The 27,499-nt window shown below is 43.7% G+C and overlaps 1 protein-coding gene across 4 annotated transcripts in view; it reads left to right on the forward strand.

The window, feature by feature from the left end:
• TRIM36 (tripartite motif containing 36) overlaps positions 1 to 27,296 on the forward strand; it is a 32,324-nt gene extending 5,028 nt beyond the window's left edge. The window contains exons 1-11 of one of the 4 annotated variants that reach the window (XM_054055183.1): positions 3,706 to 3,781; positions 5,306 to 5,540; positions 8,266 to 8,295; positions 12,645 to 12,988; positions 16,159 to 16,305; positions 17,385 to 17,480; positions 18,413 to 18,666; positions 19,289 to 19,413; positions 19,949 to 20,242; positions 20,543 to 20,840; positions 22,347 to 27,296. In XM_054055183.1, the coding sequence (XP_053911158.1) occupies positions 3,755 to 3,781; positions 5,306 to 5,540; positions 8,266 to 8,295; positions 12,645 to 12,988; positions 16,159 to 16,305; positions 17,385 to 17,480; positions 18,413 to 18,666; positions 19,289 to 19,413; positions 19,949 to 20,242; positions 20,543 to 20,840; positions 22,347 to 22,701 (2,205 nt within the window). In that variant the 5' untranslated portion in view covers positions 3,706 to 3,754 and the 3' untranslated portion in view covers positions 22,702 to 27,296. Of the gene's footprint in view, positions 1 to 3,705; positions 3,782 to 5,305; positions 5,541 to 8,265; positions 8,296 to 12,644; positions 12,989 to 16,158; positions 16,306 to 17,384; positions 17,481 to 18,412; positions 18,667 to 19,288; positions 19,414 to 19,948; positions 20,243 to 20,542; positions 20,841 to 22,346 lie in introns of those variants that run through there. The other 3 variants (XM_054055181.1, XM_054055182.1, XM_009557522.2) reach the window with 3 other exon arrangements.
• Positions 27,297 to 27,499: the final 203 nt, after the last annotated feature.

A 27,499-nucleotide genomic window follows, 5' to 3' on the forward strand; every position in this document is an offset into this window, starting at 1 on the left:
TCTTCATCCTGCCTTTCTCCACATTGGCTCTGCTCAGACGCAAACCTAAGGGAAGGCATCCAGCAGCAGTTCAGTCAGAGGAACAGAAACCATTACTGGATCAGGATCGAGGCATGCATGCAAAAGCCAAGCAAAAAAAAAAAGTGACTTGGAAAAGTATGGTCTGAGGACTTGACCACTGAAGGCAGAGGAGGTCCCAGGCGCCTTGGGGCAGGGCTCTGTTGCTTCATGCACCAGGACCCGAATCACTCTGTAAACCAAGTATAGGGGTTTTATGGCTTGTTTAAAACCAGTGCTGCACCCTTCCTTAAATCGTACTGATAGTTAATGCACATGAGTGCTTGGGAGACTGCTGCTTGCCACTGATTAAATTAACAAGCACATCTAACCTGAGGTAGAATGGAAGACAGGACGACAATTCCCTCCCTGTCTTCCTCCAGTTTCTATCTTATGCTGCTGTCTTGGGAATGCAAGGCACGCGAACAACACCCTGACAGACCTCTCCTGGGGGAAGGAGTGAATTATGAAGGATGTGCTGAACTATTCTGACACTTTCCAGGTATTGCTTGATGTAAAAGGAGTCCCTTGTTAGCAGAATGGCTTCCCATCAATGCCTGCGTGTGGCTGGCAACAAAGCAGGTGCTGCTCTTACTGACCTCTTCTGCAGAGGCTAACAACAGGAGTCTCTCCTAATACTTTGTACTCCTACTTCTTTAACGTACCAGTGTTTCCTACTGATTCGGACTTTTTCCCTCCCAATACCTTAAAGCTAATTTGGGTTTTGGCACTGTAAATGCAATTGTCCTAGGCTGAGGATGGATCAAAAAGCTAGTAAAAAAGTGTAAGTAAGTGAGAAAAGGGGAGTTTCACTCTTTGGAGGTCTTGTAATTCATGTAACATCTTAATGCGGTGGAGGAGGAGGTGGTAATTAAAATCCTGCTCTAAAGTACCCTGAAGCCAGAGCAAACAGGCACACAAACAAGCTAATACCTTAATGATCTATTAAGGGATTGAACAAGGCATCACTCAGAGGTCCTGGCCATCACAGCAGTTGGCACTGGGGTCCATCTGAAGGCTGTGGAAGGACAGGAGAAAAACACATGCTCCAGATTTGCATTTTAACATCCACTTCTTTTGGCAACTACGTGTATGGCATGAACAGTTTGCCTTGCTGGGCCAATATAGACAAAATTTCTTTATACTGGTTCAAAGGCAGCAGCAGAGCCAAAGCGACTTTGTTCTGGTCTGCACCTGATAGTTTATTTGTCCCCCAAATCAACCACATACAGTGCCAGAGATAGGTGTTAATGTGAACAAGGGCTTATTAGGAGCTATGTCCTCTAAAGCCCACCTGTAACATCAGGAAATCTGAGGATAGTAGAGGTGGTTAAGGGATAATGTAGTTATTCAGATGCTTGCAAATAATTATTCAAAACATAGCTGGAAGGCTAACAACTCATGTCCTTTCCAACTCATTCTCATTCCCAGCTAAGTGACGTATTTTGGTTTGAATATACACACTGCGCATTACTGGCATTTTCAGAATCATTTCAGACCCAGTACTCTCCATTTTTATAAGGGTATTTTCTAAAGTAAATGTGAAATAACATTTTTACATGTATAGTCAAGAACGTTCTTCTTTGTAGTACCAGACGTACAAAAAGATCACCTCTGTCTTCATGAATTCTGAGTGTAATTTTCCATTCAAATTTCACGTCCAGGCCACTGAAGCCCAAGTTTTAATAATGTCCAAAACCCAAATAAAACATTCCAAGTGTATTTTGGTTTATTGACTCATATGAAAGCTTATTCTGAGTGGAAAAAAGACCATCTTATCCAGATGTTAGTCTTTTAAATAGGCAAATAGGTCATATTTAAGGTGTGTCAAACTGACAGCATTTCATCATTCACATAGTTCAGGCTCCATCTGTTTTAATTAACAAAACCTCCTTCTGTGGTGTAATGTAATGACACTGCACACTTTCAGTCTGCGTTTCCTAAATAAGCAATTCTTCTCCCTTAGCTTAATGCTATACTAACTCTGCAACGGTTGTGTCAACACCCTTGCCAAAACCTGAAGGAGCTGGAGATTTAAAAGTAGTTCTGTTTGTTTTGGCTGGTGGTGAAAAGGGTATTTGCTGCACCTTTTCCACTGGAAACGTGCTGCAAGGGGAGAGTAAGAGGCGCAGAGGAGCATCACCACTTCCTCACCTCTTTTTCATCCCAGCTACCATGCAGGCTGCCTGGTGCGTGTCCTTAGAACAGCCTGATGGGCTGGGCTCAAAGGGTCATAGTAAATGAGATTATACCAGGCTGGTGACCACTCACTGTTGGGGTTCTTCAGGGCTCCATCTTAGGGCCAGTGCTCTTTAACATCTTCATAAATGACCAAGATGCAGGACTTTGAAGTTTAATAACTAAGTTTGCCCATGAGATAAAACTAGAGGGCAGCTGTTGGCATTCTTGAGGGCAAAGAGGCCCTGCAGAGGGATCCGGATGAATTAGAGAGTTGGGCAATCACAAAAGCAAGTGCCAGATTTTGCACGTGGGAGACGGCAACCCTGGCTGTCCGTACAGACGGGGGAGCGAGAGGCAGGAGAGCAGCCCTGCAGAAAGGGATCTGGGGGTTCTGGCCAAGGGCACGTTGAACATGATCCAGCAGTGCCCTGGCAGCCCAGAGGGCACCGTGTCCTGGGGTGCATCAAGCACAGCATTGGCACCCAATCCAGGGAGGGGACTGTCCTGCTCTCCTCTGCACTGGGGTGGCCCCATCTCCAGTGCTGTGTGCAGTTTGGGGTGCCACAACATAAAAAGGATCGAAAGCTACTGGAGAGTGTCCAGGGGAGGACACAAAACTGGGGAAGGGTTTAGCGGGGAAGCTGAAGGAGCAGCTGAAGTCATTGGGTCTGTTCAGCCGGGAGGAGACTGAGGGGAGACCTCATGGCAGTTTACTGCTTTGTACTTTCCAGTACCTGAAGGGGCCACAGGAAAGCTGGAGAGGGGCTGTTCATAAAGGCTGTTGGGGACAGAATGAGGGGGAATGGGGATAAACTGGAGAGGGGCAGATTTAGACTGGACATTAGGAGGAATCTCTTCACATTGAGGGCTGTGAGGCCCTGGCCCAGGCTGCCCAGGGAAGCTGTGGCTGCCCCATCCCCAAGGTGTTCCAGGCCAGGTTGGATGGGCCTTGGGCAGCCCCTGATGCAGTGGGATGTCCCTGCCCATGGCAGGGGTGGGACTGGATGGGCTTTAAGGTCCCTTCCAGCCCAGACTATTCTGTGACTCTATGATTCATCACAAGAATCACCGATCTCTTCTCTCTGGTACCGATGACAGGACCGGAGGGAGCGGCAGGAGGACGCACCAGGGGAGGGTTCGGTGGGACATTAGGGACAGGTCCTTATCCAGAGGGCGGAGGAGCGCTGGAACGGCTCCCGGGGAAGCAGCCACAGCGCCAACCCTGACACCGTCCCCGGAGCGTTCGGACGATGTGTCCGGACACGGTGTGTGTGCCGGGGTGTCCCGGCAGGGGCGGGGGCGCCATCCCGCCCCTCCCAGCCCGGCTCCGGCCCCGCAACACCCGCACTCCCGGCGCAAAGCGCCGCTGTCCCCGCGGCGCGGGGCGCGGCCCGTGCTGCCCCCTGGCGGCCCGCGGCGCCCCCGCTCCCATTGTGCGCTGTGCGGTAGCCACGCCCTGGGCGCGCGCACCCCGGCACCGCCCCCCCCGCACCGCGGCGGCGGAGGAGCCGCGGGGATGGAGGGCGATGGGATGCAGAGCCCGGTGAGATCGGGGGGGACCAGGACGGACCGGGGGTGGGACCCGGGGGGTCAGGGTCCCTCTGCCTCCCCCGCGATGGGGACCGGGGGTTCGGGGTCCTCTGTCCTCCCGGGGAGGGCTCGGGGGTGCGGGGAGGCTGGCAGCCCCCCGGGATGCCGCAGCATCCCTCCTGCCCCGGGATGCAGGCGGGGATGGGGATGGGGATGGCGACCGGGGATGGAGACCAGGGTTGGGGTCCCTCTGTCCCCTCGGGGATGGGGACCGGGGGTGGGGTCCCTCTGTCCCCTCGGGGATGAGGGCCAGGATTGGGGTCCCTCTGTTCCCCGGGGGATGGGGTCCAGGTTTCGGATCCATCTGTCCCCCAGGGATGGAGACCGGGGATGGGGTCCCTCTGTCCCCTCGGGGATGAGGGCCAGGATTGGGGTCCCTCTGTTCCCCGGGAGATGGGTTCCAGGTTTCGGATCCATCTGTCCCCCAGGGATGGAGACCGGGGATGGGGTCCCTCTGTCCCCTCGGGGATGAGGACGTGGGTGGGGTCTCTCTGTCCCCCGGGGGATGGGGTCCCGGGTTGGAGTCCCTCTGTCCCTCCAGGGATGAGGACCGGGGATGGGGTTCCTCTGTCCCTCCGGGGATGGGGACCAGGGTTGGGGTCCCTCTGTCCCCTCGGGGATGAGGACCGGGGATGGGGTCCCTCTGTCCCTCCAGGGATGGGGACCGAGGATGGGGTCCCTCTGTCCCCTCGGGAATGGGGACCGGGGATGGGGTCCCTCTGTCCCTCCAGGGATGGGGACCGGGGATGGGGTCCCTCTCTCCCCCGGGGATGCGGTCCCCCTGTCCCGGGGGGCGCGGGGGTGCGGGCGGGGATGGGGAAGGAGGCTCCGTTCCCCGTGGCCACTTGATGCTGCGCCGCGGTGTCCCCGCTCCCGGGGCGGTCCATGACCACACGGCCACACGGGCTCTGCTTTGTGCACCGCATCCTTAAGCATTAACAGTATTGGCGACTCGAACTGCGCTCCCGGTGGAGTCAGAGCGGCTTCCACCCGTGTTTGTGAATTACCGGGCAGGGAAGGCTGTTGTTTAAGCAGTCTGACACTTCAGTCTCTCTTTTTATCTTTTTCTTTCCTTCCCCCCTTCTTGTAAAGCGACCCGAGTTAACTGCACGGCTGCCGTTGGTTAAGAAGCGCGGTGGCTTTTCTTTCTCTGGGTCCTTGGGTGGAATTAAGACTACTCCCCTCCTCTCCCTTCCTCCCCTGCAATGCAGACATGACCTAGCGATGAACCGCGTTTGCCGACTGGCAGCCGTGGTTTCGGTTGAAGCGAACGTTGTCATTGCTTTCATAAATGTTAATTGAGATTTGTTTCCAGTGTCACCCAGAGGTGCCTCAAACCACCCAAAACTGTGCGCCACCATTATTCTGCAGAGCTGGGGTTCACGTTTTGACAGGCTGACACAAAAGCTGTGTGATGAGCCTTGCTGGCTCACGTTTTCTGCGCTTACACTTGTTTTTCCTTCTTTCTTTTATGAAGGTTGCCATTAAGGGTATAGAACGAGAGCTCATCTGCCCAGCATGCAAGGAATTATTTACCCATCCGCTCATCCTTCCCTGCCAGCACAATATATGTCACAAATGCATGAAAGAAATACTCTTTGCATTTGAAGACTCTTTTGGCGATGGAGGTTCTGAATCTTCTAATCAGAGTAGCCCTCGAATTAAGATCTCTTCTTCTAGCATGGACAGAATTGACAGGATTAGTAGATCAGGTACGTATCAGGTCTTTTTGCGTGTTTTCCTAATTTTATGTATCGGACTAACTTGAGTTGAACGATATCTGCATTGGTAACATGTGTTCCCAGTACTCCTGTTGCAGTTAAAGAGATGACTTAGGGATAGTGCAAGCCTTGTCCATTCTGTGGCAGGAACAATCGGAATATTTTTAAGGAAAATGCACTTTATTTCTTATAAAATTATTTGTGTTTGTGGCATCTTGTTAATCATTGTAACCATTGTGTTTGTTTACTCCTGTATTTCAGTTACATGGAGATACAGTAGCATCACGTTCAATAGCGTCAAGATGTAGATTCAAGCAACTTATTGCCTGTCAATAGTACTGTTGAGGTGGTTCTCTCAGGTTTCATCCAGCCTGAATTCAGTAGTTCCAGCTTCCTTCTGAGCCTCTGCAGACTTTGCAAGTGATAGTTTTGTCCTTCCTGTTTAACTGTGCTCACAATAAAGCATTTTCCATAGATGATGATGATGGCGTGGTTGCAGAATTGGAGGACTAAAGGACTGTAAGAAGACTGCGCTAACAGTCTCTTTCAGTGTAGTCTGCTTGAAGGTTTAGCAGCACTTGGCTGTAGGACTCCTCATACTCTTTGTGATGTCACACTACAGCCATCTGTGTAATACACGGAAGAGTTGTTCTGCTTTTACACAGACACATTGAAAGTACTTGAAAGAAACCTCATCCTGGCTTTTAGGCTTCCTTCTGACAGAATTACCCACTTTAAAACCACGCTCTGCAGTAGTCTGGAAGAGTCAGCCACAAGACAAACCCCAGAGCTGTCTCTTGCGTTTCATATATTACTAATGTTCAGCTTCCCCTTCCTAGTTTTCAAAGTTCAAATGTTTTATTTCGCTGGCTTTTTTTAAACAGCCCTGGAGTTGTTAGTACTGGTGCCCTTGCAAGTTGGTTTAATAAGCGAATCCTGTGTTGTGTAGCTTGGTTGGTTGAGGCTAACCTGACTTGAGGGAATCCACAGGCCAAACGGCTAGTTAATTTAAATTAGCACTGTTTTCTGGGAATGATGTGCCTCTAAAAGTTGCCCTGCAGCATGCTTTCCATCAGGCAGTAGAAACAGCGATTTAGCATGCCGTGGCCCACGTGCGATGCCGTGGCAAAGTGTGCCCCTTGCACGGTGGAGGCAGAGCTCCTCTGGGAACCCTTCTGGCATTTAATTACTACTGGATTTGCAGACTTCAGTTCGCGGTGCTGTCGTAGTTGTTGGCCACCCTTCTCGTAAGATCTAGAGTGTGTTGTTTCATTAGGTACTTAAGAACAGGGCAAGACAGACCCGTTCTTAGTACTCCTATCTCCCCAAGATATATTCACGCAGTTTGTTGCAGGGGTTGTAACCTTCAAATCTACAGCAGTACGCCACCATCCCGCCAAACTGATGGGAATGGTGGGTATTACCTCCTCACCTGACCTGCTGGTAGAGGCAGATGAACGCTTTCCTAATGACTTTGTACCTGTTTTATAAGTAACAAGATAGTGTTGGGACTTGGAAATAATAGACTCTTCCCCCCTTTTCCCCAAAGAGCCTTGGGCAGGTGCACATCACAGGAGAATTATCATCTCAGACAGTTCAAATTTGCAAAATGAAAAGCATATGGAAATGGGAACTCCACAGAATGCGTTTGGACTTTGAGGTTATACTGTCTTTGTTTCTAATGCTACAGGCAATATAGCCCCATTTGTATGTGAGGGTGTAAGATTTGCTCTCAGACATTTGGTACCAGTAACGCTCAGCCAGTTTGCAACTCACATTTTTAGAATTCTCATCTTGTATCTGGAGTGCGTTGCCTGTGCCTAATTTGTTTTGTGTTCCTTAGGAGAATTTGTAATAAAATCACTCCATAAGAGAGAAAACATACAGGAAAACACCTCAAGTGGGCCCTCATATGTATAACAAAAAACAACTGGAATTTTTGGTAGCTTTGTGCCGGGCACGCCACTGTCAAAAAATTACTATTATATTTGAAAGTATATACACCACCTTCCTCCTACCGTGGGTTTCTTCTTTTTCTTTTTTATCACTTAAGGACTCCCTCCTATCTCCACGGGGACGATAAACTATTTTAAATTATTTTGCCATTTAAATTCCTGAGATGTCAGAAGGAACCGGTCTACATTCTGTGTTCTGTATTTGTTGTGCACACCCATCTTACATTTACAAAGACAATCTATCTTTAAGCAACAAGGCTGGAACTCTTTATTTTTCAGTTGAAATGGAGTGTGTGCTTTTAAAAATCAGATGTGTTGGTTTTAAAAAAAAAACACTTTATGGTGTATATAAAATACTTTTTGCTTAAAAAAAACCATTTTGCATATAAGAGGAAAATAAATAGTATTTCTTATTGCTAATCTGTTTTCTGTAATGTTAGTGTGATTACAATGTTGATGTAATTAAAGCATGTAATGTGGTTATGTTGACACTTGTGCAGCATTGAGGGATAATGCAGAAACTGAGTGTTGAAAATAACCCTTCCTAACCCACCCGAATCGTCTTTCTCCCTCTTTCTGTTCTGCATAAATATTGCAGTTGTTTCGTGTGCTAGGAAATTAAACATTCTTGCCTTTCAGCCCTGCAGTAGTTTAACAGCCGCAGGAGAGAAAACAGTTGATGCTTTTCGTTTGAACCATTGTAAACCAATGGTATAACTCATTTTTTGATTTCTAAACAGCTTTCTGTTCATTGTTTACAGCCTCACAGAGGAGGTCTTTTGGGTGGAGAGGTAGAAATGCTTCACTTCTTGTATTGGCTAGAGATAGCCTAGCATTTAGATCTCAAGTTAAATATTGTTGGTTAGCATATAGCTTTTTGTCAGTGGTCAAGTCCACAAAATGGCTTTTGAATGAACAAAGGTACAGCAAAGGACTTCTATAAGGAAAGCTTTTCATTCTGTTTAACACTGACTTAAAGGTCAACTGGACTGGAATTCAATTAAAGGTTGGATTGTGGTTTTTTTCCTTGCATCTATGCATGACTGAACATACATTGATGGGTGCAAAACTGCACGTTCTATCTTCACTTTAAAGCAAAAACCCGTCACCCCCTACTTCTTAATTTTCATGAGTTTTCATGCTCTAGTTTCAGTAAGACCGCTGTTTGCTGATAGTGAAGTAATTATTGGATTGATCTTTGCAACATTGGGAGGTCATGGTTGGCCATGGCTTTTAAATAGGAGGTAATACTTGTTCTTCATCATATCTGAGTCTGCTTATTTTGAAAGAGAAGCAGATTGAAATTTACACCATGTTAATCCAAGCGGGTAGTTCTGGCTCTGGCAATTTAGCTTGGCACATGGATATAAAGGGAAAACTAAGTATTTTAAATTAATAACACTTGTAATGTTTGGCATGCTTAGTGACGCAATTGGGTGGAAGGATAGCCAATGTCTCTTTGTTTTTAAGTGCATCTGGTTTCCAAAACTGAGCTAGTCTGAGCATCTCAGCCACTGTGTAGGCTTGTTAACATAAATATTTATTTTTTGATGTGATGCTCTGTCAAACCTGAAAAAAATCCTCAAAACTCCATACTCCCATAATATTGATGGGCAAATGAGCTATCCATAGGAATATTGAGCCCTTCAAGAAAGACATGAACTGAAGTCAGAATTTTACACTCAGCGGAAAAAGCAGCAGCTAATTGGGAGGGGAAGTTTAAATTGCCTCAATTGCACATTGAAAGTGTCATAAAACAAAGATACAGTAGGACACTGTCAGAGCTCTTGGAAAGGTCTCCTTTATTGCTCTTTTTGCAGGAAGCACACTTGATTTGGGGAAGATTAAAGTATTTGGAAATTATGTATTCCAGCTGCTGAGTTCTCTCATGCACTTTTATGCTTTCTTCCTAAAAATCCAGATAAAGCATTAACTGAGTTTGGGGAAGTGGCAATATTCATTTATATTTTTTTAAAAAACGTTTTTGAGAATCCAGTTGACTTTTAAAATTTTTACTTTTTTAAACTCTCACATATTGAACTTCCATGTCTTCCATAACCATAGAATTCTGGCGATGCTGTTTACTTGGAAAACACAGTTTAGCCTTCAAGATGTCTAATCCCTTTTGCAAACCATAAGCTTTAGGCTGAGCTTTTCAGCAGTGTGGGAGTTGGTAACCTCTCCTTGGGAAGAGGACTTTCAAACATTGCACTTAAAAGACTGCTTTTTGACTTGAGTCTTTGCAGTCTGTAAATCTGTGAGTTTGGAATCTGAGCACGAGCATATGTTGTGCTACTTTTTAGCTTCTGATTGAGCTGTTCATTGCAAGCGGAGCAGTCTGTTTGGAAACCACAGTGGAAGACCTTTTGTGATGATTCCTAATATTTCATTGAATGTATACTTGTTTATTGTAAATCAGATCGGCAAATTGTAAAACAGAATATAGGTAGGACCTAAGTTTCTCTACAAATATGTCTACAAAATCCATGACCTTTGCTGCTCTGTTTTGTTTTCTTTTGGGTGTTTTTTTTGTGTATCAGCAGAATTCAGTTTTGGTGAACTGGAAATAAGACAGGTAGGAAAGGTAGTGTTTAAAGTAATTTATCACTACCTTAGTGCTTTCTTTTTAAAATACGAGTGTAGAAATCTTGTAATTCTCATGCGTGTTAGTATTTTAAGCAAAAAGAGAATGTTTCCATGCTTTAAGTACTGAGCACACCAAGAAGCTTAGGAAGTAAACTTCCAGGGTTTAAAACAAGGGAGAAAAGCCAACCCTAGGCTCTCAGAGCACGGTCAAGAAAAAGGGATGAGACATCTGAAGTGCGCAGGACTTGCTTGCTACTGGATTGTTTTCCATAAGCAGAGTGTCACCAGTCTTCACAGAGCATGGCTCATGACGATGGTCTTGTTTCAGTCCACCATGGGCAGAATGAAAGGCCTCCATTGGGATGCAGCTGAACTCACCTTTGAGTTAAACAAACACCCCTTCCACACTTGAGCCGCTTGGGCCAGACTTGAAAAGCATGCTACTGGATACGAATTTCAGATTATATTTTTAAACTTGACCACTGCACCATGTTTTTGGTTGGTTTTCTTTTCCTTGTTATCTTGCTTTGTCATTGCTTGCTCTCAGCTGTAGCATACTGCTCGTAGGCAGTCCCTGTACGTACAACGCTATATCATTATTTTATTAGTTTTGGCAAATGTAAGTACTCCACATCCCTTCCTGTAGCTGTTGAGTGCATGGCACTGCATGCAGAATCATCCTTTTGTTTAGGCCATTGTAGAAGTCTGTGTAGAAGACCTCGCTGTGTTCCCGTGTGCAGTGCTAGCTTGGAGTAGACATTGGAAATACAGTTTGCGTTTCACTGCTGTTGCTGTGCATTGCATGTGTGTATTGCTGTGTGTGCCAAGTTACAGGTACTGCAGGACGTGCAGTTTGGGTAATTAATTCACGTCAAGTAAGTATTAAAAAAAAAATAAAATAAGAAAATAAATCTCTGCTTCCCTTAGACGGAGCGTTACACACCGGTGCCTTGTGTCACCCGTGCTGTTCTGTAAATGCAGTCTAGTTGTTCTCCCCAGAACCTACAAAAGGAACTAGACAGCTGAGTTTGAGACTGCTGGCTTGTACAGTTATTCGTGCTCTCATTGTGACTTTCATGCGTAACTACCATGGGGCACATCTCAAATTTTAAAGGAACTAATTCCTTATGGGAGTGTTGTTTCTTTTTTTTTTCTTTTTTTCTTTTATTAAAGAGACTGGAAAGGGCATGATAGGAAAGGAGGTTTTGGAGTCGGGAGAAGCAGTCACAGGGGAGAACACAAAGCAAGTGTCTTTAGGATAGCATCACAGGGCTCTTAAAAAAGAAATGAAGTATCAATGTTTCCGATGGGACCATATGCATTAAATGCAGATGAGAAGAAATTTCCCTTTCTGAAGAAGAACAAATTTCAATACTAAGAATTTTGCTTTAGGTCATACTTTCATTTACACACTTGTTAGTTATGCCAACATGCAGTCCTCTCAAAGGGATCTTAAAACCATGGTCCCGCTACAGAGGATTTTTTTTTGGGTTTCTTTGTAAGGAGAAGCTGAGGGACCACATGCTAAGTGTGAACACTGGCTTAGCCTGCTTCAGAAATACGTAAAGGATGCTTTGTGACAGTTGTGCCCTGTGGGCTCCTGAGTGAGAGGTGGGGATGCACTCCCTGGTCGACAGCCTCAAGAACATTACCCTGTAAATGGTGTTTGGGTCTGTGTGAGCGATCCTCTTGAGCAGGCTGCAAGGGCTCCTTAGGCTTGCAGCTTTACTGGAGCCTTTGATCGCTTTATTTTAGAGAGGAGGGGAAATTTCTGCATTGCTGTTTGTTAGGAGAGCATCTTCTCTGCTGTCCCGTTTTGAAATGAAAAGAGATAGACATGCCCCGTGTAACTATGCGTGTCTGTGGTTCCCCAGTTCAGGGTAGAGCAGTCTCCCAGACATAACCATCTCGGTATCCCCTTTGTTGTGTGGGTCTTACTTAGCAGCCCTTCTCTGTCAAGGCCATTCAGCAGTGTCCAAGTCAGCCTCTACGTTTTTTAACTAAATGATTTGGCTGCGATTTCATACTGGTAATATCTAGTTCTCTTGTTTTCCTCTTTATTTTTCTATGCCGCCTCTTGTAATAAGCCAAATAAATTTGATTTAGCCAAAGCAAACTTCAGGGAGATCCTAGCTGGCTGTGTTTGTCTGGGAGTAACTAGTCTTGCTCAGGGAACAAGCATCTCTCACTTCAGTATATTATGAAGCTTTTGCTTCTGTATGGGCAGCCGGTTGACCTAAAACCAACTGATTTCCAGAAGGTTTACTGTTTAGTGTTTTGGAAGGCTGCAGTTAGATGAAGAAGGTAGGATAGGACCAGCTAAATTTGTCTTGACATACAATTAAGTCTTAGAGTAGTAGTCATGTCCTCTGGACCCGGACATTATGCTGTCATCTCATGGCAAATGTATTCTCTTTGGCTTGGCAGGCTGCATATGATTTGGTGTTGTACTGTTTTGGATGATGTGCTATGATAGTTTGGGATTGGTTCGTAAATTCCTGTGCTTCTCCCTTTAAAATCTGAACCTCTTCTGTTTATGCTCCTCCTAAATCAGGATTTGGTATCTATACAGGCAGAAAACGCAATTCACTGACTCCTAGATCGACTCTATTTCCTTGTCCGGGTTGCCAGCGGGATATTGATCTTGGAGAACGTGGCATGAATGGCTTATTTCGCAATGTCACTTTGGAAACCATTGTGGAAAGATACAGACAGGCAGCCAGGGCAGCTGTTGCTATCATGTGCGATTTCTGCAAACCTCCACCTCAAGAGTCCACAAAGAGCTGCTTGGACTGCAGTGCAAGCTATTGCAATGAGTGTTTCAAAATGCACCATCCTTGGGGAACTGCGAAAGCCCAGCATGAATATGTAGGACCAACCACCAACTTCAGACCCAAGGTAGGTATACCGTATCCTACAGAATGTGGTTTGAGGCATTTACATACAGCTTATGCAGACTACACAATAGTAGTTGCTTTGAGGACCACCATTGTTGCTTTATTGACTGCTACTGTTATAATATTTATTGAGTGAACCATGAGCTTTTGTTCTGGTTGCTGAAGTGGTTGCTGTTGAAGAACACATTGAGAGTACATTTGAAGGTGACCTTAAAAAGAGGGATTTTTTAAGTTGGGCAGTGGATTGTGTTATTTGAGGAGAGGGGCAGGTTTACACTAGACATAGGGAGGAATTTCTTCATCATCAGAGTGGGGAGGCACTGGAAAAGGTTCCCCAGGAAGTTGTGGCTGCCCTTCCCTGGAGATGTTCAAGGCCAGGTTGGATGGGGCTTGGAGAAGCCTGATCTAGTGGGATGTCCCTGACCATCGCAGTGGGGTTGGAACTCGATGGGTTTGAGGTCCCTTCCAACCCAAACCTTTCTATGATTCTATGAATTGTGATTTGGATCTTTCTTTTTTTCTGTTTTTTTGGAAGACTTAGTGATCTTAGGCATGTACAACGACAGACCTTTTCTCTAAAAGTCGAGTCAAGGAGGATGCCTGTGTGTGGTAAACTTAAAAAATCCAACACAACTGGCATCCCCTTGCCTCCTTAAGGCAGGTTCCCTTTGGACGTTTTGCCCCTGAGCTTGATCCATCAAAACCCAACATCTTTCCTCCTTCTCCCCATCAAGCAGTAGCAAAAAGCGGTGTTTGAGTCTCTATTGTTGTTACAGCCTGTTATTTTTTTTAGCTATAGCAGAAGAGAAAAATGTAATGGCAAGTTTTTTACTTGCCGTTTCTGCACTGCTGCTGATGCTAAGCATGGTGCAAAACAAGGCAATGCTTTATTGAATTTCAGTTACACGACAGGAGGAACTATGCAGCTTCCAACTCTTCAAGAAGGGAGCGCAGCAGGTTTCAATGTCCCAGCACCTGCTGCATGCCTGTTGCTGATAACCTCACTGGAGGTGCCACAGATCTTGGAAGTGCTCGTGTTCAAGGAGTCCCAATTAATTTTGATTAAATTAAGTAGATTTGATTACTGTGCGACTTATAAGAAGTTCTTGATGGGTTTAAAGCTTGACGTGCTTTAAAATGCACTCGCATGCAGCTGTCTTTGGGAAATGTCCTTATATTGGATAAATGAGTAAGGTAAAAGCTTACATGCTGTCTTCCAGCTCTTGGTCTAAAATGCTGTGCAGCTCCTTAAAAACTTTGCTTCGATAGTATCTAAACCCTCACTGCTGCAGTGTTGCTACTTAAAAATACCAAAGTCATCCTTGTGTACTCTTAAAGGTTATTCTACCAAATGCAGACTGAATTTGGACTTAAAAGTCAGTAGCTGAATTCTGTTGAAGCAGAGCAGAAGGAGAAGTGGTTTAGATCATCCTGACCTCGATGTATCAAGTGTGTGCACACGTGTGTGATTTACTTTTTTAAAATTATATGAGAAGACAGATGTACTGTTAAAAAATAAAAAACAGAGAAATACATAGTGTAGTTAAAACAACAGTAGATACATCTACTTCGTAGAAAAACTTCCAAACAACAGTCAACTGATCTCACCTGTGGCCAAATACAGACTTTTTTTGAGGACTGTTTGAGCTTAATATAAAGAAAGAAAAATGCATTTTTCATTGCACTGCAATTTTAAGACCTGAACTGAATGTGTGGAGTGTCTGCTAGTCTCCTAAACAATGTTCCCAGTCATTGCTTTAATTTACAACCAGACTGGGGAGCACTTTGTAACGTGTGTGTGGTGGGGATGGGAGAAGCACATACTGGGCTTTTTGTTCCTGAATTCTCAAAATAACCAGGCAAAGTAACCTGCTGAACTCTTCTGTCTGTAGATTGCAGGCTGCCATTCTTGTTGCCACAAGGAGATGAATGAAAATATGTGGGTTTCTGTTAGGTGTGACTGTGTGCTGCTGTGGAAAAAGTACTTCACTGGCTAAGACCATGACTGCAGTCTTCCCGTGGAAATCCAGCAGTCCATGTCGATGGGATAGCTTATCACATATTCTGCTCAGTGACAGTCTCGGCACCAAGGTGCTAGTAAGACTGGTGTCTCTGGGCTTTTCATCATAGCCTGAGACAACATTTGGGCCTTGAGAGTTGGTTTTGAAGATAGTCTGCAGCTTTAGCTCAGTATGTCCATATTTATGCTACTCACAATTTTCTATTTTTGTGACTTTTCCTTTCCTCTATTTGTGTGTGTGTGTTTAAGTGTTAAAATATGATGCTTGACTATTGGCATTGCTGTCTTGTTCTCCTTGACATGAAACCGAAAAGCTTTCTCAAGACCTCTTCTTTGGTAACATGGAGTAGACCCAAATGTTGTCTTTCAGTGCTCTGGAATGAGGCAAAGCATTTTTTTCTTTTAACATACCACTCTGCTCCCCTTTTAGGTGGTTTTATCTGTTGCTTGAGCTTGGAGTTGAACAGCACTTTTTATTTTTCATCTTCGAGCAGTTAATTCAACATTTTCAGTTTTTGAAAGATGATATTTAGAGGACACCAGCTTTTTCACAGTGCTGTTTAAGCTGATAGTGGAATTGAATGAACGAATTGTAATTGGAGTCAGACAGAAAAACTGAAACACTGAAGCCTTTTGTCTTTAAAATGACTGTGACTGATAGCAGAGGCTGCATTTTGTTTGTTGCTCCAAGAGCGATGGCTGTGTGACTGATCAGAACCTCGCTTAGATTTAAATCATTACAGTATTATGTCAACTCTTGCATTAAGAAACAATTCATAGCTGATTCAAGAGATGCTGATGTGGACACAGTTAAATTGGACAGGGTGGGTGTGTTATGTATTGCATTTACAGCTCTGAACAGGGAGCTTGAGGCGTGCAAACAGCTTCAGGTATCAGCGGAAGGGTTGATTGCAGTATGGGGTCTATGCGATGTGTACACAGATATTGCTACCGGTTTACTTACTATAAACCTTGTGACAGTGTGTTCATCTGCTGGCTTTCACTGGCATGGACAAATAGAAAAGGTGGAACATGAAAAATTCACCGATGGAGTCAGATAGTGCTGTGGGGAGATTGGGTGTTCTGATGAGTTTTGAGCATCTCAGTTTTCGGAAGTACAGCTACATTCTCTCTGCTTTCTTATTTTTCAGATTTTGATGTGTCCGGAACATGAAATGGAAAGAGTGAACATGTATTGTGAAATCTGCAGAAGACCTGTTTGTCATCTTTGTAAACTGGGTGGATGTCATGCAAACCACAGAGTAACAACCATGAGCACTGCCTACAAAACCCTTAAGGTAAAAGTAAATATTGTCAGACCTGGCCTTAAGAAGGGGAAAACTACTGAGCTTCTGGTGTAAGGGCAGACTCTGTCTGGCAGGAAGCCAGGGTGTGTGTTTAGAGGACACTGAACTAGGCTTGAGGCATGCTGTTGTGCAACGTCTGTTAATGTGAATGTTAGCGTGGCGTACTGCGTGTCTGAGGAACTAAACTATATTTCCTATGAGGTTTGAAACATAACCCCTTGAAAGGGTTTCCACCTTATTTAACCAACCGTACAGCAGCACTAAGTGATGCAGAAGACTGAAGCGGTTAATGCTTTAGAATATAGTTGTTACCCCAGATGTTCCGATAGGTGTTCCTGTGGCTTGAGTTAGCCTATACTCTTGAAGAACTTGCATCTGAAGTATCTGTTGGGACCTCCTTTCTTAAGTTGCATCGCTTAAACACAAAACAACAGGGAAGACTTGTGAACTTTGTTATTAAAATTATTAAGGAATGATTGCTACTACTACCTCCTCCTCTTCTTCTTTTTATTCCTGTCTTGCTCATGGAAAAAAAAAACAAAAACAAAACCGAAACAGACTTGCCTGCCTTCTGCCCCTTGGCCTCCTCGCCCCTTTGCAAGGCTTTTCCTGTACAGCTGTTAACTCCTGCAACTAAGGAAGTGCAGAGACACTGAGGAGTTCATGCTTTGAACCACTCATTTTTTTTTTCTTTTCTAGCAAATCTTACTACAAATAAGGTAATAACTGACAAGGCTTTTCTATAAGTTTTAGTAATGTCCTGAAGCCTCGTGTTCCTATTCTAAGAGAGGGTGACTTCTGTGGCTGGGGAATAATAAGACAGCTGAGGCTGTTGCCCCTTGTCCGTCGAGGTTGTGCTCCCAGTCCTGGTCACAGCAGTGTCCTAATGTCCCTGCACAGTCATCACAGGTCACTGAGCAGCTCTCTGTGCGATTGCTGTTCATAAGTGGTGGTGGGCTGTTGTCCTTATAACTAGATAAACCAAACACTAGCTGGATGACCTGCCTGCACTGGTTGTCAGTTTGGGTGGGATACCCTTGTTCTGCCAGCTTCCTGTTTTATTTTAACAGGAGAAACTTTCAAAAGATATCGATTACCTCATCAGTAAGGAGAGCCAGGTGAAAGCTCACATCACACAGCTGGATCTGCTGCTGAAAGAAACAGAGGTGAGAGTGGCTTGGGGGTTGTCTGGGGGTGGCGCCGGCAGGGACACTGCGGAGACTTGAACTGCTTTCAGTGAAGGGTTTCACATCCTATGGGCTTCTTCAGTTACCCAGTAAATCAATTTGTGAACAGTTTGCAGTAGTCCTGAATCACACGTGTTGAGACCGAATCACAACAGTGTGGGAAATTTGGGCAACACATAGAGGGAAGTTAAGTTTTACATGCTGCTGTAAATTTAATTGAAATAATGCTTATTTGATGCTTTAACCGCAAAGATGAGTTAGACATACAGCTCTTGTATATTAATGGTACTGTAGAATTTACACTGTCTGTTTACTTGCAGTAAAGTCCAAATTAAATCAAAACCTCCCTGCAGAAGAGTCAGAGCTGGGAGCTTGCATATAAGCTGAAAAACTTGATGGCAGAAGCTGCAGGAGCTCTTGGCCTTGCCTGTATCTTGATATGGATTGTGTCTGTGTAGTTCCTTTTATCCAAGGCACCAGTCAGAGGTGGCACTGCGGCTCTGAAGGCTTGCATGAGAAACTGGGCTGGAAACCCATTTCAGGGTGGTTGAGGAAGGTGAAAGAGCACCTTGCTTTTGAGCATGAAGTCTTCAGAAACTGACCTGCTTTTACAGTGCTCTTACGTGAGCTGTATAGACAAATGCCGTGCATAACTCGAGACATAATCAGAGGAATACTTTGCTGCTCTTCTTTCCTGCTGTTCATTCTCTGTATTAAGATAATAAATGCTTACTGGCTTGGGTGCAGTACTGATAGCACTTTCAGTGCTGAAGAACATGACAAAGCTCATTAGTTTTATCTGTCAAGCAGATGACTAGATTGCTGTGATATCTTGAACAACCTTGAGTATGTTTCTATACAGTGCCATGGTGCTGTGGAATCTGTCTAAAATGTCTTTTGTTCCCTCGTAGTGCAATAGTGAAAGAGCTAAAGAAGAAGCAACTCAGAGCTTTGAGAAATTGTTTCATGTCTTGGAAGAGAAGAAAACTGCAGCTCTTATGGCAATTGAAGCTTCTAAGAATTTAAGGCTGGAAAAATTGCAGACGCAAACAGAAGAATATCAGGGGCTTCTTGAAAATAATGGCCTTGTAGGATATGCTCAAGAAGTGCTTAAAGAAACTGATCCATCTTGTTTTGTTCAAACAGCAAAACAACTTCATGTCAGGTATCTTGATTATCTTCTGTTTGAGGTACAGGTATGGTTCCAAGATGTCTGGTTAGTCATATTCTTCTGACACATGCTAGCAAAGTACTGAATGCTGTACTTTGTGTTGTGAAGCCTCAGATTTGGTCCCACTACCGTTCAGTAGAAATTACTGCATTACAAAGTAGTTGAGCAGCTGCACACAGGAGGGGCTCAGTTCTGCGACAGCACGTAGGAGGACTGCTGTGGAAGGGTGCGAGATTGGGTTCAGCTCACCAACACCTTCCATTGCTCAAAGGTTGTGCCGGGTATTTGCAAGTTAGTCAAACAAATCTCCTCTGGCTCTAAACTCTTTGATCTTAATTGTTCTCCATTAGCGCTTCCCACTTATTTTGTTCTTTGAACACTATGCCCTAAGTTGTTAAAATGCTCTGCCATCTGAACGATTATCTGTTCGTTATCCTTTCACTGATGTACAAAAGGCCTTTAAATTTTGCTTTTGCATTCTGTCTAGAGAGACTTCCTGGGAGACATCAGGAAAGAGAACTTTTTTAAACCCAAACTTAGCATTTTTATTTTAAGGAATGCACACATGTGGATTCTTTTTCTCTCTTCTGCCATCCCTCTGCTTCTGTGCTTTCAGAATCCAGAAAGCTACTGAATCTTTGAAGAGCTTCCGGCCAGCCGCTGAAACTACTTTTGAAGACTTTATAGTGGACATAGCCAAGCAAGAGGAGGTCCTTGATGTCTTGTCCTTCCATTCCAATGGTAAATTGTGAAAGCATCAGGTCTTTATCCAGTTATCACTTCAAGGGCTTCTCTGGAAAGAGGCAAAACTTGTGCAGGTCTGCAGCTGTGGGACTGTTTTGTGTCTTGCATTGTCCCTTCTCTCTCTGTGATGGACAGGGCATTACCTGATGGCAATAGTACCTTCAACTTTGATAAAAAAGCTAGGATGTCATCACATTCAGTACCAGTTGACGTTGACTTCCAAAATATTGTAGTTAAATAGAATTAGATCTTTCTAGAAGCTTTTTATTTCATATCAGAGAAGAATAGGTGTTTACATGGGCATTTTAGCTGCCAGCATAAGTAAATATAGCTTCCAAAGTAAAAACAGAAAGTAAAGGATTTATTATAAGTCCATGAATAGAACCATCCTCGTCTGCATTCTTAAACTCAGTGAGTCAGATTCTGATCTTTTGCTCCCAGTGCACATTCAACAAAGGGATTGTATAGTCAATTCTATAAAGAAGTGTTTCTAACTTTGAGGTTTTTTTCTCCTCAATTTCTGACATTCCAGGTATAGAAATACCAGAAATCAATGAAGAGCAGAGCAGGATGTACAACAAAGCTCTGATCAGTTGGGAATACCCTGGGAAGACAGACTTGGCTGATGTCTTTGTTCTTGAATATCACAAGCTTAATAGAGAAGAGGACAGTGTGACGTGGAAGGAGGTTGAAGTTTACGGCAAGAGCAAAGTAATATCTGATCTTGATGATGACAGCAGCTATGCCTTTAGAGTTCGAGGATATAAAGGGTCTATCTGTAGCCCTTGGAGCAGAGAAGTTGTTTTGCGTACGCCTCCAGCTCCAGGTATCGAGTTTTCTTATGTCCACAAGGTGCTGAATCCGTAACTCTCCGTGTTAAGGACCGTAGGTGTTTTCTGGTAGCTCCCAGCTTCTGTTATACTGTCACTGGTTGTGTAAATGTTTAGAAGCACTGTTAACAAACAGGCTAAGTAGGTAGCCTATTGAGATTGGTTTTGTGTGCATGATATTTCTGTTAGCCTGTAAAAGTGAGAAATTCTAGTGCCAGTGTGTCTTAAAATATAGTTTGTAACCACAGAAAGACAAATACTTAACTAAGGAAATTTTTGGGGATACTGTTTTTCAGTTTTCAGCTTTCTTTTTGATGACAAATGTGGGTACAACAGTGAACACCTCCTGCTGAACCCAAGAAGAACATCTGTGGAGAGCAGGGCTGGTTTTCCACTACTGTTGGGATCTGAGCGCATGCAGGTCGGATGCTACATAACCCTGGATTACATCATTGGTGACACTGGAATTGCCAAAGGAAAGCACTTCTGGGCTTTTCGTGTGGAAGCTTATTCGTACCTGGTGAAAGTGGGAGTTGTTTCTAGCAACAAGATGCAGAAATTGTTCCATAATACCCACGATACGACCAGCCCAAGGTAAACTACAGACTCTCGCTTAATACATGTTTTATATAACAACATGGCTTTTAAAAAATAGATGAATAGCCTGATCTCAATTAGTACATGAGGTGAACCTAAGCAGTGGAAAGTGTCTCGAAGCATATTGTGTAAGCAGGTTGTGCTCTTCATCCCCTACTATTGGCAGCAAGAAGTCCTATTTGTCCAAAGTCCATTCTTCTTTTTTTTGAGGAGAGAAATCAGGTTCCTGCAGATGGCAAAATATGTCAGCAAGAAGGTTAAGAAAAACCAAACAACCAAATATCTGTTGCAAGACTGAAGCAATGCTTAATTGTCAATAGTGGAACTTGGCCTTAATTCCCTTAGCATACTTGGTTTGGCGGCCGTTCAGAGGTACAATATTCACTGTGCATATCTGTGTATCTTTGCTGTGGTTTGCGTCACGGTAGATTCTAAGTCGCTGGCTTATCCCAGGCTATAGGCTTGTATACAGTGCGGGAGAGGTACTGCGTACAAGTCGAAGTACAGGGAACAAGCCAGCAAAACATTTCTTGTAAGCTTGGCTGTGTCTAGGAACTGCAGACTGGGCAGCGGTCTCCTGGGGACTCTTAACTATTTCAGGAATCTACCAAATGTATCGGCTTCTTCCTGTGTAACACACTGAAAGTGTAAAAATGCCAACGTCTTGAGCTGTTTAAAGTCAGATGGAGCCTTTTTGCAAAGTGAAAACTTGGATCCGATTAACTGATTTGTTTTTCCTTGTCAACACAAGTATCTTAAAAACCTTTAACCATACACATCCAGTTTCCCCCCAAACACCCCCAAAAAATGCCAGTCTACTGAGGAGCTGCCTGCGCAGAAGAATGTATCCTTCTCCGGTCTGTCTCCATCTGGGAACAGAAGTGGGGGGGAAAAGCATGTAGGCTGAACAAATCTGGCTACAAACTTTCCCCAGTAAGATCTAGGAAATGCATTCAGGGAAGCTTCCAGGCAGAGCACTTCAAAAAAAAAAAAAAAAAAAAAGAAAAAGAAAAAACATAAACCACTACATTTTGTGCTGCAAATTCTAAAGACAATGTAGTGCAGCACTGGCAGGAAAACTTATGGAACAGCAGTAATGCTAAATGTATTTACTGGTGTTGTTTAACATTATGTAAATAAACATATCTTGTCTAATGATTACTCATTATCACTACATTACTTCTCAAGTAATTTACTGTAGCTATAGATTCATTAATGATTGCCTAGCATGAGAACATTTTGATACATCCACTTCTTCGGAAAGCCTTCGGTGGTTCTGTCTTCATTAGTGTTTAGCTGTTACTAATTGTTTGTCGTGGTCCAAGTGAGTGTTCACCACCGACTTAATGCACCCTCGCTCCTGGCTTAGCCATGTTTTCACCCTGTAAGGTGTTGCAAGTGATTGTGTAGTGTTACCTATGTGACAAAAATATTTTCTCCAGTTCGCACCGTTGATCCCACTCGAGAATTTCACAAAAGCAAATGATTGTTTTTCTGTTCTAGGTACGATCAAGACAGTGGTCATGACAGTGGGAGTGAAGATGCCTTCTTTGACTCATCGCAGCCTTTCACACTGGTCACTTTAGGCATGAAGAAATTCTTTATTCCCACGACACCTGCTGCTCCCAAGGATCCAGCAAGCAGAATCCTTCCCCTGCCGTCATGCTTGGGCATCTGCCTCGACTGTGACAAAGGCAGGGTGGGGTTTTACGATGCAGGGCGTATGAAATGCCTTTATGAGTGCGAGGTGGACTGTTCCGGCATGATGTACCCAGCATTTGCCTTAATGGGTGGCGCGGCAGTTCATCTGGAAGAAGCCGTCACAGAAAAGTATGAGGAGTACAATGACGACATCTAGTGCAGTAATCTCTTCCTATTGCTGTTCTGAGGTGGAAGATGAGAACAGAAGAAATCTACCAGAGTTTTCAGTCCTGGTTAATTAAATTATAGCTGTGTATTGCTCACAGACCTCTGGGCCACCTTTTTTTTTGAACAAACAGTCCAGACACTTCCCACACCAGTGGGAAATGTTCTTCCAGGAGCTCTCCTGCCTTTCGTGTGATCTGTGCGATGCTTTTCTCCACAGAATTTCTTCCCGGGGGAAGCAGGGAAGAAGTTTAACTAGCAACCAAAATTACTCTCTGGGGGTAGAAATCTACCTTTTACGTAAGTTAAATCCTTACCTAGTCAGTTTTGCATTTAATGAAGTCAAAGCTGACAGCGTGTGATTGCCATTCTGCTTTTAAGAATTCTGCCTGGATGCCTCTAAAGCATCAAATGTCTTTCAATTAACCCCTGAGCAGCAGGGATTGGGCCTTTCAGCACAAAATAATGTTTGCAAAAATACAATATAATGCAGGGAGAAATCAGAACTGCAGATGAATATTTGGATTGTATTTGGAAAGAGAAGGGTAAGATAGAATCTGATTGCATGTCATATACCTTTAATGTGACTGTGAGTTAGAGCTCTTAATTCTGACATCTGGTGTCATATAGTTGATGGCTTAATGGTAAGTTTCTTTACTCTTCTGGGCTTTTACTATAGGATATATAAACTATATAAAGTGCAATTTGACCTTAAACATCAGACTTAAGAGTCTAAAATCAGAAGAGTTTGCATGTGTGAATATAGTAACTGGTATTTATGCAAAAGCAAATGAGTTATTGACATGAGTAATAACACGTGAACTTCTAAAAAAATCAGGTATTTCTTTTAATACTTGTTTCTATAAGTTAATTTTTTGATCTAGTAGCAGATTGTTTTTTTTAGTAAGAATGTTAAAAATGCACTGATTAAGTTTTGAGACCCAACTTCTGCCTTAAAAGATGTCTCCCCTCAAATTTCTGTTCCTCTCATGTTAAAAGCTATATCACAGTTCTTTTTCTTAGAATCACTGAACCACAGAAGAGTTTCAATAGGAAGGGACCTTTAAAGATCATCAAGTCCAACCACCCCCATGGTCAAGGACATGTTTCACTAGATCAAGTGGCTCAAGTCTCTGTCCAACCTGACACTGAGCACCGCCAGGGTTGGAACATCCACAGCTTCTCTGGGCAACCTATGCCAGGGTCTCACCACCCTCATTGTTAGAATTTTCTTCCTTATATGCAATCTAAATCAATCCACTTTCAATTTAAAACCGTTGCCCCTTGTCCTGTTTCTACAGGGCCTGGTAGAAAGTTTCTCTCCACATTTCCTTTAAGCCCTCTTTATGTATTGAAAGGCCACAATGAAGTGTCCCTGAAGCCTTCTCTTCTCCAGGCTGAGCAGCCCCAACTCTCTCAGCCTTTCTTCACAGGAGAGGCCTTCCATCCGTTTTTATACTGGATGCCCCAGAGCATAATGCGTTACTCTAGGTGGGGTCTCGGGAGAGCAGAATGGGAGAGTCACCCCCCTTGCCCTGCTGGCCACCCAGCAGCCCAGGATACAGTTGGCTACAAGCACACATTGCCGGTTCATGTCAAAATTTCCACCCACAGATAAGCTCTTCCTCTCCCCTGTCTGTATTGATACTGAGGATTGACCAGACCCAGATGCAGGACCTTGTGCTTGGCATTAGTGATCCTCATGAGGTTCGCGTTGGTCTACTCTTCAAGCCTATCAAGGTCTCTCTGGATGTCATCCCTTCCCTCTAGCAAATGAACTGCTCAGTTTCGTGTCTCACTGTCTGTGTTGTTAATGAAGATATAATATTGGTGCCAGTACGGACCCTTGAAGGATGCCACTCGTTGCTGGTTTCTACTTGAACGTTGAGCTATTGACTGTAACTCTTTGGATGCAGCCATCCAGCCAATTCCTTATTCATTGAATAGTCCATCCATCAAACCCGTATCTCTCAAATTTAGAGGTAAGAAAGTTGTGGGGATTGTATCAAAGGCCTTACAGAAGTCCAGGTATGTGACATCTGTAGCTCTTCCCTTGTCCACTGATGCAGTCAACTCCATTACAGAAGGCCACGAGATCAGTCAGGTATGATTTGCCATTGGTGAACCCATGTTGGCTGTTTCTAATGGCCTCCCTGTCTTCCATATGTTTTGACATATCTTCCAGGAGGATCTGTTGCTGATCGTACTGGGCGTGGAGGTGGACTGCATCTGTTTGTAGAAATCTGTGTAAAAAAAACTTCGGGGTACTTGCACTGTTAACTTGTGTTGTGGAAAAATGAGGATCTAAAGTGAAGGATGTTTCTAATACATACTTGGTGCTTTCTAATTTGGGGATATGCTTTCTAATTTGGGGATAGTGTTGCATCTTGATGAATGTGTGTGAAGTATGCTTAATAAGTACATGTATACAGCTGTAGAGCTATGAAACGGGACCTGAAAATCACAATACACTTAAATGAATGTAGGTCATAACGCAAAACCTTTTTGTGCTTTGCTGTCTGAACTGTCCCTACTGATCTGACCTGGAGTCCACCCCTCCCAGTGTCCTCTCTCCAAAGCCTCTGTCTGATGTCCACATTCAGAAGAAATTGTCAGAAATGATAATTGGCAGAGTCATCTGTGCCGAGGTGAGCACAACAGCTCTTTAGAGTCTAGGAAGGCCCAGCAGGGGCAGCTTCTCCTCCGAGTCTCGCCTGCAAATGTTTCTGCCTTAGTGAGGTTGTGCAGAAGTGTGTTCCACAGCTTCATTGTATGCGTGTGTGAGAAACACTTTGGTGTCCCAGGCATCAGATGTGAAGCAAGGGGAACCTTCTGGAACTTTCTCCTGCAGGAGAAATGGTAAATTGTCCCTTGCTTATTATCCTTTAGGTCTTTTATATTTGTAAATGGTTGTCATAGCCTTTCTTTCCCTTTATGTCCTCCCTTTCATGTTTCATCTTGCTGGATGGAAGCCATTCTGTCCTGGTGAGCATCCTGCTTCTCCTCTTTCTCTTCTCGTCTTCTGAGGCTGACTGGAGGACCCCTCCATACAGACAGTCTGTTGCTGTGAAGAACGACAGAATTCTGGGGTTTCCTTCTTTCCATAGTCCTAAAAACCATATTTGCCTTTTTGGTTGATACTGTGTGTTGCAGTGACATTTACAAAGTTTATTCTGCAATATTTGCCACACGGTCGTCATGGTTGGTTATAAACAAGCTGTGCACAGAGTTTCTCCACCTCTTGTTATTTTCCATTTTTTAGTGTTGAGTTTCTTCTTCTTGTTTATCTGTTCAGTTACTCCTGAGGGCCTCCTGCAGCTTTTCAGTCACTTCTAGAGTCGAATGTTCCTGAGTAGCTTTATAGGTAACACAAACATCATTGTCCTATTCTTTGCTTGATTTTCCAGATCTTGGAGCAACTTCAGTTGTAGTGAGACACAACAAATCTCTTTCTGCTTTTAAAATTTATCGTTCCTCCCACTTTTTTTTTCACTCAATTATTTATTAAACCGTAATTAGCTAGTCAAGCACAGAAGACTTTTTCGTGTTAGTACACTCTGTTGCCTAGAAGACTCACATTTTTGTGTGTGAGAGCCTACCAGTCAAACAGACCCAGGAGGTGGGATTTGCTCTTCAGTAGCTGTGACTTCTTCCTCTGTACAGTCATCATTCATTCACCATTTGGTAGGTCTGTTCACCTACCAAATCCGGTATCGGCTTAAAGCTGTAGGTTATAGGGTTGAACCTTCAGGTTTGTTGTTCCCAGACCAAATCTCCTTCCGTAGACAAATGTATCACTTATGAATCCTCTGTTTCAGAAACCGCTCTAAGTTGTAGGTTTTATGTCATGGGTAGCACTCTACAGTTCCTCATTTAGATTTATAAGCATCTGGACCAACGTCACCTTTTTACTTCATTAAAATACTCATAAATTGAACACTATCTTAGACGCGATGACAGTCTCACAAACTCATCTGTTTTAAAAAAGATTAAATTTTACTGGTTTGAGAATGTAGAAGTAAGAAAAATTTAGTTTTTTTTCTTTCTGCTATAGCTTTATCTTACATTCAATTAAGATAGGCTCTGCTATGCAATTCTACTGGTCAGAGACTGCCGCTACAGTAACCATTTATGTACCTTTTGTTATGTCTGTATTTATCTCAGAATTCTGAGTTTGAAAAATGATTTGGTATTGCTTGAATACTTGGGATGGATTCTTTACAGTACTCTATGGTGCTTTCTCCGCTTACTAAATGAAGAAACAGTCAGAGGCACTGACAACACGCTGTCAGATTTTTTTCCACTACACTGGAAGTGTCACCTTTCATAAATACAGTTCAGCAGTACTTGCCTATCCAGATACTTATTTTTCCAGAACAAGTTTCTTCCTACAAAACAGCACTTTACAATGTAGACTAAGCTAAGAACGGTGTGTTATTGTGTGGATCTTTGTGCAATATAGCTGTTTGGTGACTACTGTGTGATTTGCAAAGCTCCATGCAGGTGTGAATCATGTAGACACTTTTTAGGTATCTAAAGCTTTAAAAAAAAAGGCCTTGTTTAAAAATATTCTGTAATGTAAATGTGATGTCCTTTTTTTTTTTTTTTTTTAATAAAAGCTGAAAATTCAGTAGCTTGGTCTTTTGCTTTATTACATCCCAGCTCTGAACTACTCTGGCTGAAGAAATATTTCAAACAGATGATGACAACAGGTGACTCGAGGGGAGGAAGCACTACATTTGCTTCTCAAGTCTGCCCGTATACCTGTACCTCTAATTTTAGGAGGACTA

Source organism: Cuculus canorus, chromosome Z (genome assembly GCF_017976375.1).
Source record: "Cuculus canorus isolate bCucCan1 chromosome Z, bCucCan1.pri, whole genome shotgun sequence".
In the NCBI taxonomy this organism is placed as follows: Eukaryota; Metazoa; Chordata; class Aves; order Cuculiformes; family Cuculidae; genus Cuculus; species Cuculus canorus.